Raw genomic sequence first — 12,148 nt, 5'->3', positions numbered from 1 at the left:
TCGTTAATTTTCGCACTTCGAAAACTATCTGAATGGTTCGTCATCTTCGATGTCGGCATGTGTTTTGTTTTAGTCCAAATGAAAATAAGTGGTTTGATATTAATAGGGTTGCATGAATCACTCCACCAGTCTTCCCAAAAACACGAGCCGCGTTGAGCCTGAGCTCAATTTTGCAAGTGCGCGTTCATCCCGAGCGCGCATTCTCTCTCATGTTCGTGTTTGTCGAGAGCATCGAGCAGGCAAGGAAAAAATGAACACGGCGCGCTCGAGCTCAGGCTCGAGCTCAAGCGCAAAACTCAGGCTCAAGCCTAGTGTTTAAGCTGTGTGTGCGAGCCTACTAGCCAGCTTGTGTTTGTCGTTCTTCGGCAGGCGGTGAGCGGTGGCAAAGCTAGGTGGGTTGCCGTTGCCTGCGTGACACCGGTGTGCGGTTTCTCAAGTGATCGAGAACAATAGAGCTTGCTGACGTTTATTCACCTTTCTCTTTCAAACATGCAGGCGGAATAGGATTTGTTGTCATCAGGAAAAGTTTCCCGATGAAAACAAATCCTATCCCGCCTGCATGTTTGAAAGAGAGAGGTGAATAAACGTCAGCAAGCTCTATGTTTACTATTTTTTAGTGACTAAATTTGATATGCCGCAGTTGATTCCTGGATTTGTTGCTGTTTCTCTTTAGCCGCATGGTTTTCACGCTGCCGCCGATTACTATGCCGACACATTACCATGCTTACAATATCATCACCATGATCTTATCTAAATATACCAGTACGTGGACACAATATTTCTTTACAGATCCCCGATTTAAAAATATACTATGTATACCCATTTTGTTATTGATAACTAAGTTGCTCGTCGACTATTCGTTAGGATCGTTAGGATCCGTATGGTTCAATTTGAGATTATTCTGATTATTGTTGGTAATAGCCGGAACTCTTTTTTAACGTAACTGCTGCAACAATGCCTGCTTCTCAGCCAGTTCAATGAGGCTGAATTCCCACGCCTTCATAGCTGTGGCTAAATGTCCCCCTAATTAATTAACTTATCCTTCCGTAAATCGCGCGGCTTGCCACCACTGTTAGGTCTTCTTCTTCTTTTGTTGGGTTCGAGGGACTTTAACCCGAAGGTCATTCGTCCCTAGACCCACTGTTGAGTGAGTGCAAAAAGCGAGATTTTTTTTTTTTTTTTCAATGTGTTGTACAAAATACAACACCGCGATCGCATGAGGGTTAAGCTCTTAAATCATACAGTGTATCAAACAAATGTCCGTACAGCAAATTTTTTGTAAAAATAATTTTTCCATCAAATGTTTATAACTTTTTTATACGTCAATCAAAACCGCTGAAATTTTGACCAATCATGAATCATATATTACTGCTCTATTGGTAAAATATTGAGCGAGATCGAATAAGTTTTCTGAAAGTTATAGAATTTTTACTAAAACTTATAAGATGTTTGCACACATTTTCTAAACATTATATGGGGCCGTTCATAAACCACGTAGACTTTTTGGGAGGGGGGCGGGTTTCTGGCCAAAGTCTACGCTCCATACGAATTTCAAAATTTTTCTATGTACAAAAGTCTACGAGGGGGAGGGAGGGGGGGTCTGAGATGACCAAATTTTGGTCTACGTAGTTTATAAACAGCCCCTATCTCAATATGTAGTCGATGAAACTTTTTAGATCTTTTTTGTGTAACAGCTTATACCTAAGGCTGTCATATGCAGCTTCATTTGAGGTTTTAAATTCACTACAAAAAATATGAAAAATTTGCTTATGTAGTTGACGGTATTTAAAAAATTACCATATTTTGAACATATAATCTGCCAAACGTTTCCTAGATTGTTTCGCGTGAAAATCGAAACAATAGATGCGCGGGTGTTTAGTGTTCAGTATTGTGTTGTTCTTTGCTGAGTATTGTGTTGTTCTTTGCAGAGAAGAACATTATTCAAGACAAATAAATGATTGGCATTGAACCACAAAAAACACACAAAAATTGGTGAGATCTTTCCAATATTATTTATTAATAAAAAATTCTACTTCAGTATATATTTGCTATATAACTGCATATAAGTTGAAAATTCGCTATTTTCAACATCCTTTCATCTATTGGAAGCTGCTTCAGTTCTGGGCTCTTTCTAAGTTGATGAAGGGATTTATAAATGCTTGCAAGGACTTGGCCAGGTGTGTGGAGCTGAGTGAATCTATGGCATTGTAGATAGTAGCGACATCAGCAATGTCAATGGATATATTCAACTTTGCAACTCCATCCAAGATTTGTGCAAGTATTCATGCTATGCTATGCTATGCTATAATCTGCCAAACGTTTCCTACCAATAAAAGTGCATTAACTGAACGAAAAATGCATTTCCAGTAACGTGGGTAGATCACCTTAGAATGGTGCGTTGCGGCGTAAGATCTACCAAATCAAATTTTGAACTTGAAATTTTCCTGCCTAAAGTAATCAGGCAGTAGTTTACAAATACTCCAAGATCAAAGGTTGATGCACTTTTTTAATGTTTATGTAATATTTTTGTTTCAATTTTGCTGCTAATCAACGTTTTATTTCAGCAGGATTCATGTATGATTATTGTATGATACACAATATTGTAAAAATATATAACTGTAGCGAGCGTATCACTAATATGTGGCTTATTCGACGTCAAGGTTAATATTATCTAATATTTCAGATTCCCAACCGAAAAATCAATTAACTCGAATAAATGACATTAAGATGATAAGGAAACCAGGACGTATTGGGCAGATAACTAATTCGAAGCAGTCTAATAATGGTGTGTCTGAACGTTGGAGGATTGCGTCAGTCTTGTCGAGAAGTCAGAGATTAGTCTCCAAGCTTTGTGTTTGTACATCCGACAATCCTCATAACTGTGGTGTAGGGCTGTACTACCTACGAAATCTGTGCGACTTGCTTGATACATATGTTTACTTTTTCAGTGGTAACCAGGTAAATGATTAAACCATGACAATTTCTCATACGCTTTTTCGCCAAGGAAAGCACCCCATTAAACCCTATCCAATTTCCAACTCCAGATATCTATGAAGTGGGCCAAGTTCTTGGACATATTCTGAGTAGATATCTAATCAACATTTCCTCCCCATCCCCGCTGATCGTAAGGACCTGGCCAGGTGTTGAGAGCTAGTTGAATGAAAGGTTTGTCAAGTCCCAGGCAACTTTTCTGGCGCATTAAACGTCTCTATCGACAGCCACCCCAGGATGTGTACGGTCGGCTATGCTATGCTATGCTATGCTATTAACTGAACGAAAAATGCATAGGACCTACTCTTCATATGTTGTTTAGTAGATCCTGTATAAAAATATTACATTAGGAGAGTTAAAAAAAGTTGAAAACACTTGGCACTTTTATTGATCAATATATGATAAATTTCCAAATAATACTCTGAATATATACAGATTTTTCATATTTTTTGTAGTGAATATAAAACCTCAAACGAAGCTGCATATGAAAGCCTTAGGTATAAGCTATAACACAAAAAAAGATTGAAAAAGTTTCATCGACTACATATTGATATATAATGTTTTAAAAATGTGTTCAAAAACCCTGCAAGTTTTACTAAAAGTTCTATTGCTTTCAGAAAACTTATTTGATCTCGCTCAAAATTTTACTAATGGAGCTGCAATATATGGTTTATGATTGGTCAAAATTTCAGCGTTTTTGATTGACGTATAAAAAGTTAAAAACATTTGAATGCAAAATTATTTTGACCAAAAAATTGCTCTACGGACAATTGTTTGATACACTGTATCTATATGAATATCACACCCATCCAAGATTTGTGCAAGAATTCATGCTATGCTATGCTATCTATATGAATATCACATCCCAAGTGTTTGCGTATGCAACAAAAAAATAGATAAGATCTTCGATCGCAGTGTCATACAGTGGTGACCAGATTTTGTAAATCCCCGATTTTCTCTACTCCCGGTTTTGCTGGCTTTTTTATCCGATTTTACCATGAAGACATAAAAATTTGCACTCATGTTTTGCATGTTGGTGATTTCAGAGACCCCTCCTCCCCCCGTCGACTTTTGATCACACAAACACTTGAAAATTTATTGAATTAAGCGTATACTTTGGCTAGTCCCCTGTCCCTCCCCTCTTATCTAGAAGTTTACGGGCTTTATGAACGCCCCTCCCCCACGGTTATTTTGGAACGCTAAGAAGGACAGAAATGTTCCGTAAGTGTAGAATTAGCCTAAGTTAAAATACACGTAAATAATAATTCAAAAAAAAAACGAAATGTTCCCGAGTTGATGCGACAAATTTTAATTATCCTAAAACAACTCTAGTACGTACTATCGACACCGACAGCGACCTTCAGCACTACAAATGTTGCTTATAAAAATTTAATTCGGAAGCTTTTTTTAACCCAACTGAAGAACTTACAATATTTTAACCCAGCCGCCCTTTGGAGGCCTAAAATACGTCATGGCGACCAGCAATGTGTTTATTAAATATAAAAAAACAACCCATACTTAATCGAAGTGGACCAGAAAAAAAAATTATCATCACCGGTGGATCACGCCATCATCAACTGTGACGACAGCGACTGCAAATGTGGCATTGAACCGTTAGAACATTTCTCAGCTTCTTGACCGCAATGCAAAACCGAAACGAGTGCGAAGCTGCAAACACCGATGTTTTCAGCGTGGCTGTGAGCGCCGCTGCGAGCGCGGTGCAAAACATGAGCATTGAGCTTGAGCTCGAGTGCATGTTCATCCCGACGTGTGCATGCATGAATTCGAAGCTAATGTTCATTGGAGAGTGTGAGCACGGCTACACATCCGCGCGGGGCTGCACCTTGAAGACTGCACTCCACTTACCAAAGTGAACTCATATCATGCGCCCTTTCCCCTCCCCACTAACAAAAAGTCCTTCCCATGACAGACGTGGAGACGCAGAGGTGATCTCGGTCTTTAGTAAGCAACGCACGTCATAATAACATTCCTTTCCTTCCTCGATGACCGTAAGGACGTGGCCGGCACCGTTATTGACCTAATAAAGTTTGGAATTCTCGAAGATGCACATTGAGGACGGTAAGCTACTCCCAAGCTCCGTCTGTTGGTTCCTTGTGCAACTTCGATTGTTCTGGTCAATCACGGAGTAGCAACTACGAATAGTACGGTCATCTATGCTCATGCTCATGCTCATGCTCATGGGCGAACATGTTTCCGAGACTATGATTTGATTCAAAAAATGTTCGAAGTGTTACGTCTGTTTGTCTGTGCATCTACATTACATTAACGCATATAATGAACGCGCGCTCTTTTAATCTCACCTTGTCCCACAGACCGGGAAAGGTGCAGTTAGTATTAATCATGTTTTGTATATTATAGTAAGGGGATTCACTAAAAAGTGTAAACTGGTTAAACTGGTTAAACGTCGCGATCACCAAGGCAATCTTTGATTATTTCATTTGCAAAATCATGAAACATTTCAAATAAGCAGAAAATCATGGCTTACGCAGCAATTTAATCTGTTTAGTGAGTCCCCCTAGAGTGTATATTATAAATGGACTAATCATTCCATCGAAATATAGTTAGCTCACTGTTCAATGAATTTGTACGTGTTTTCGTTGTGAGTGGAAGACTTAGTGCCTAAGGTACACTGTGGTCCAAGTGGTCACTCTCGTATTACTCTTCTGCTATCTGCATCCCGGATCACGAGTACGGCCAGTAATATCCGGCGTCAACTACACGATTTGAATCTACAATATGGCGACCGTAACAAAACACATTGGTGCGAGGAGTAGGTAGGATAAATGTATTGTCTTACCCATGAATTTACAGAAGAAATCTAGTTAACCTTTTAAATAGTATCATATCCTAATTCAATTACACTAGTTTACAAAATAAAACGGAAGTGATGAACGTCTATCAACGACCAAAGTTTTTGATGCTATGTGCTGATAACAAGATCGTGCTTCAAATTTTTTTTAAGTAGAACAGATTTTGAATTTTTTTTTCCTGAAAATTGAGTTGAATAGTTTTTAAAAATGTGGAATTTACTAAATTCAAATATCTTGCGTTACAGTCAACAATTTTTGAAATCTTTTTGCATAAATAGAAAGCTAAATATAATATGTTTCGATCATCAGAACATATTTTTTTGCATCAAATTAGTGGGATTCGAGATATTGGTGATTTTATAAGCCAACCTCCTTAAATTTGGGCAAGGCAAATTTCCAAAAAAATAATGAATATCGGTATTTTTTTCAGTAAGAAAAAGATAATTAAAAATTCTTTCTCAACGTACATTTGAAACATTAGATGTAAGGTACACCGGGGCAAGTTGAAAAGGGTGGGGCAAGATGAAACGCGAAGTTTTGACAAAGATTTCAATACAAATTAGATTTTTTTTCTTTTGCCAAAAGAAAGTTTGAATCAAAAACTATGAGTTATGGCATTCGAGATGTTCACCATCATTGGATAACGTCATGTTAACCTGCTGTTTCATTTTGCCCCACCCGTTTCAACTTGCCCCGGTGGACATAGTAGAATCAGGCTTGACAGAAACTCCCTCGCGAGAAAATGAAGAAGCGATTTCGGCGATTTTCTGAGGAGTGAAAATAAAACTCAGAAATCACAACGCAAACCCTCAATAGCGCCGAGCGCGAGCTTGCAGCGCAGCGAGGAGTTTGTCCAACACTCATAAGGGGCTGTTCATAAACCACGTAGACCAAATTTTTTGCCAATAAGGCATTTTATGAGACATTTCAAATCAGCTGTTTTTTGAATGTTTACCAGCTTTGAAGTCCAACCGGTGGGCCCATTTATTTACATTTTCGTTAGCATAACATGTGATACGGGCCCATCCAATAAACGGGGTTCATTTATCTGCAAAAATGCGCCAATCCGCCCACAATAATTAATATCCGTAGACCGTGGTAATGTTTTTTTCATCTGCTAGTGACATCATACAGCTCGGGGGATTGATACATGCCGCATTAGAAACCGAAACATCTCTGCCAGCAAAAATCTGATTGGCGCTCACCACATGTTATACTACTTTTTGCGAAAACAAAAACATCAAATGTAAACAATAACATTGAGCGGCCCACCGGTAGAACATCTCGTAAAATAGCTTATTCAGACCCCCCCAAATTTGGAAATTTGTATGGAGCGTAGACTTTGGCCAAACCTCCCCCTCCCCCAAAAATGTCTACGTGGTCCCTAATTGCTTGTTGTGTTTCTCACGTCCACTCACACTCAAAAAGCACTCGGGAGTTCCACTCCCATACATAGAAAGACTCTCGAGGTGAAAATCGCACTCAAAAACCCGAAATAATCATCGGCTCTTTTTTCGTTCCCCTCTTCCTCGCTCAGTTTTAATGCCTCTTTGTTTGGGGTTCGTACGCTCTCTCGCGACGAAGCAGAAGCAAAACACCGCTCTACACCCTAAAACGAAACAACACAGGCTTGTGTACAATGTACACAGGCTTGTGTACAATGTACACAGATTTGTGTACTACTAGATCAGCCTCCACCCCTGTGTCAAATGTACACAGTCACTTTTCTAGCTCTAGCGCTGGTATGGGAGCAAAGTTCGTAACTAATTTTCTCTGAACGATGACATGCATTATCAGGAATCGATCAATGCAAAAATAATTGTTAATTTTGTTTTCATGCCAGCGCTGGAGCCGGAAAAGTATCTGTGTACATTTGACACAGCGGTGAGGCTGATCTAGTAGTACACAAATCTGTGTAACTTCTGTAACCGTGTAGAGCATGTTGCAAAACTCTTTTGATTACGAGGAGGATTGTCAAGCCTGAGTAGAATAACATGTTATTACTCTTCTCACAGATGCATGCGGCGGAACCTTGAAACAAACCAACGGATCCATTCTATCGCCATCTTTCCCAAACGAGTACCCAATTCTGAAAGAGTGCGTGTGGGAAATCATCGCTCCACCACAGCACAAGATCACTCTCAATTTCACCCACTTTGAACTGGAAGGCAACACCTTCTATCAGGCATCGGAATGCGAGTACGACTCCGTGGCGGTTTATTCCAAGGTTAACGAAGATTCCCTAAAACGGCATGGGGTTTATTGTGGCAACAAAATACCACCCACGATCACATCCGAGGGCAACACTCTGCGAGTGGAGTTCAAATCGGACAAAACGATCCAGAAGTCTGGATTCGCTGCCATCTACTCCACGGACGTGGACGAATGCGCCGTCAATAATGGCGGGTGCCAACACGAGTGCAAGAACACGTTGGGCTCGTACGTTTGTTCGTGCCACAACGGTTACACCTTGCAGGACAACGGTCACGACTGCAAGGAAGGCGGATGCAAGTACGAAGTCTCCTCACCAAATGGACAAATCTTCAGCCCCAACTATCCGGACTATTACCCACCGAAAAAGGACTGCGTGTGGCACTTTACGACTACGCCAGGTCACCGAATTCGGTTGGTGTTCAACGTGTTCGATATCGAGCCTCACCAAGTAGGGGTTATCGTAGTTTTGCTAGATGTTTTTTGGAAACTTGAACTGTTTTTCTTCCAGGAATGTGCCTACGATCACATCGTCATCTACGACGGCGATTCACCAGAAAGCTACGCTTTGGGACGATTCTGCGGAGCGAAGTTACCGCACCCACTGTCGTCGACGTCCAACGAAATGTACATGGCCTTCAACACGGATTCCAGCGTCCAGCGGAAGGGTTTCTTCGCCAGCCACTCTACGGCCTGCGGTGGCCACCTGACAGCTACGAACAAAGTGAAACACATCTACTCGCACGCCAAGTTTGGCATGGGAATGTACGACAATGGCGCCGACTGCGAGTGGTCCATCGAGGCGGACCTCAATAAGAACGTTCAGCTGAAGTTCCTGATGTTCGACGTCGAGGAGGAACGTCAGTGTTCGTACGACTACGTGGAGGTGTACGGGGGTCTGGACGACTCCAGCGGGCCACTGCACGGGAAGTACTGCGGCAATAGCGTAAGTATCTCCTAATGTTTCTTTATTACTAAACGATCATGAAACATTTCATCCCGTCTACAGAACCCACCGGAGATCATTTCAATGAACCAAGCCTTGTTGGTACGATTCCGATCGGACGATACGGTCGGTTTCAAGGGTTTCTCTGCATCGTACGTGGCGATCAACCCTTTTGGGAAAGGCCATTCGGAGGACGACGAATTGGTGGACAGCGCCGAGATAACGCCGTTTCCGGGCTCGCTCAAGAACACCGTCATCAAGGCGGACGAAGACGTGGACGAGGACGAAGACGAAGACTACGAAATTATCGTCCACCATCGGCATCTGAACCCGAAGGTGCGGTACGCAGTGCGCAACGAGATACGATCGTCGCAAGCGATTGACTGAAATATACGTAGACGCGTCGGTAACCGGCGCAAGGTAAATGTGCGTGGGCAGCAACCCTCCTAGTCAGTGGCGGAAGCTGCGTACGCAAGGCTGTTAGTACACAGGATCAAATATGTGACAAGGAATAAACTGAAGAGCAAACAGCTGTTTGACAATAATGAAATTTTGACCGATCCCAAACAGATGTTTGCACATTGATTTGTATTTGGTCAAATATTTGATCCTGTGAACTCAACAGCTCAACAGATTGAACTGACTGTGATGTCTGATCGTTGTAGGCGGGGGTATTTCGAAATGTTTACAGTGTTTATGTGCAATCGCATTGAGAGACAGTTTGAAATGTCTTCGTCTACTCATAGCTTGAGAGACACTCAAAATCGAGGAAATGAAAAACGGCTAGTTGAATACGGCCAAGTTAAATGGTATCTGGTTAAACTTTCGACACCATGAAATCCTATTTTAATTTAGGCAACGATCCTAACATCTGGCAGAGTACATCCGATTTATTTTTAACACGACTGTTAATAAAAAGTTCTCTTTTTTCATTGGATTTGAGTGTTTGCTTTGTAAAAAAAATCGTATTAAATTGCAAGATTTTTCAAAAGTTGTACCACAATTTTATTACTTTGACCTGGACACTTTAGTTCGTATAGTGGTTTTTTAACTGCCTTATCGTATGGCTGGCTAATCAATCCTCCTTTTTGGATATTTTTAATGATATTTTCAATCTAAATCTGCACAGATACAGGCTCCTGACAGAATGTAAACCACCATGTTGATATTCCAGTGAATACCTAAGAATCTATCATGCCAAAACGTTACAAAACATTATTGTAAGTCAGTCCTCAAGCCAAATAAAAAAGACAAATAATTTATCGTAAGTTTCTCATCTCATATTAAGGGCAGCTACTTCCATCTTTTTACTTTGGAAATATGTAGTCATATCCTTCGGTTGTAGACAATGAACGCATGATGCCAAATATTCAGAATACCGAGGTTAACCTAATCACTGAAGCAACTTTCCAAACACTTGCACATAGATATATTTACAATCAGAATCGTTTTCTTGTTAAATCTAACCCTAGGCTGCGTTGGTAAGTCTCAATGAACGGAAAATGATTCGAAAAAAAAACTCGATCCCCTCTAGATTAAATTCATTAATTAAGCGCAAATCGGTTTAAGTATTAATCGCTCTCCTATCGTAAGCATTGACCAGTGAATCTAAAGCTGCTACATAGCTTCCTTTCAGTGTAATAAAAAATCACGCTCTGAATGATCACTATCAATTTTCCATATCGGGTACGATAAACTATGCTGTTACCTATTGAAAGTTCATATCACTTCGTATAACTGGTTGCATGTTCTGTGAAAATGAATCAAGCTAATCTGTAAAATTCCCATCTCTTCGAATCGCCAAGAGTCAAACGCAATGAAAGCATCAAATTTACTCTGTCGATCCTATTGAAGATAGTCGAGATCGAAAAGCAAATTACGTCGACTAATTCATTGGGAATCGAACTTGGAGTTGTTCATTGTGTTCGAGCTATAGTAGAAACATTTAGTATATAGGGTATCGCGCCACTTGGGCGGTGGCTTCTATATTCGTCTGTTTGCCACTATAACTCAGTCAATTTTGAATCAATTGACTTGAAATGTTGTACACGGGTAGATACTATACCTTTCTCACTGCATTCCAATAATCGTGTCAATTGGTTCAAATTTGACTGAGTTATAGTGGCAAACAGACGAATATAGAAGCCACTGCCCAAGTGGCGCGATTCCCTCCCAATGCTATATATTAGCGCATGTTTCTGAATTATATCATAAAAAAAAAATCAAACGAAACATTTACAATTGACGTATCGAATTGTTTGTTAAGGGTAGAAACTATTAGTCGATAAGTATGGAATCAAAACAAAACAAGAACAAATAATAACAAATTCGTTCACAAACGTGTATGTTCGAACAATAAATATTTTGAGAATAAAAAAGACAGAAATAAAACAACATATATTTAAAGAGCGTCGTAAGTGTGATTCAATAAAATTATTCATCGATAGAAACAGAAATCTAAATGAATAAAAATGTTACTATTGTGAAATTCCCTTACTGAACGCGACGATTTCAATCCGTCGCGCATGAAACCATCGCCAGAGTCGTCGCCAGCCAATCAGGTGGCGGGAGTCTGACGTTTCTCCGATCTGCTAAATATAGCGCATTTAGTTCACCACTGGACTATCGCACTAGTTTTCACCTTTCACGAGTGCGAAAACGCTAATAAAAGTGCGCGATTGCATCAAATCAACTCGGTGTCTTCAGAGCACTTCAGGCCAAACATGTCTAAAGGTCCAATCTGCAGAAGAGAGGCTCTCTTTGGTTTTCCTCTCTTTCGTTAATATCCCAGCTGTTTATTTGAATTATGATTGTCTCCTTGCGATTCTATAACGTTCCCCAGAAAACCATTCCCCAGAAAACCAATCCCCAGAATTCCATTCCCCAGAATGTACCATTCCCCAGAAAAAATAAAACTATTGCTTTAATTCTGAATGGTTTATATTAATAGCTAAAAATCAAATATTTATTCGTAAAAAATCACCGGAAGAAACATCCTGCCAAAAATTCTTATTTGACAAGAAAAACTTCGGAAATAAGCATGATTTGCCTTTACAATTTAGGCTATTGGTATAATTAATGGCATCGCAACTGCTTACTTTTTCAACATACATTTTTCCTTCTTTTCTGCATAGGCTGTTCTTTCGAATTGTACTTTTCAGTAAATTAT

The 12,148-nt window shown here is 40.0% G+C and overlaps 1 protein-coding gene across 7 annotated transcripts in view; it reads left to right on the top strand.

Annotated features, from left to right (window-relative positions):
* Positions 1-11,435, top strand: part of LOC109430165 (protein tolkin) — a 198,592-nt gene extending 187,157 nt beyond the window's left edge. For all 7 annotated transcript variants that reach the window (XM_062846367.1, XM_062846366.1, XM_062846365.1 and 4 more), the window contains 3 exons: positions 7,838-8,484; positions 8,545-8,979; positions 9,043-11,435. In XM_062846367.1, the coding sequence (XP_062702351.1) occupies positions 7,838-8,484; positions 8,545-8,979; positions 9,043-9,366 (1,406 nt within the window). In that variant the 3' untranslated portion in view covers positions 9,367-11,435. The remainder of the gene's footprint in view (positions 1-7,837; positions 8,485-8,544; positions 8,980-9,042) is intronic.
* Positions 11,436-12,148: the final 713 nt, after the last annotated feature.

Source organism: Aedes albopictus, chromosome 1 (genome assembly GCF_035046485.1).
Source record: "Aedes albopictus strain Foshan chromosome 1, AalbF5, whole genome shotgun sequence".
Taxonomy (NCBI): Eukaryota; Metazoa; Arthropoda; class Insecta; order Diptera; family Culicidae; genus Aedes; species Aedes albopictus.
This window is presented reverse-complemented; position numbering and strand designations above follow the sequence as displayed.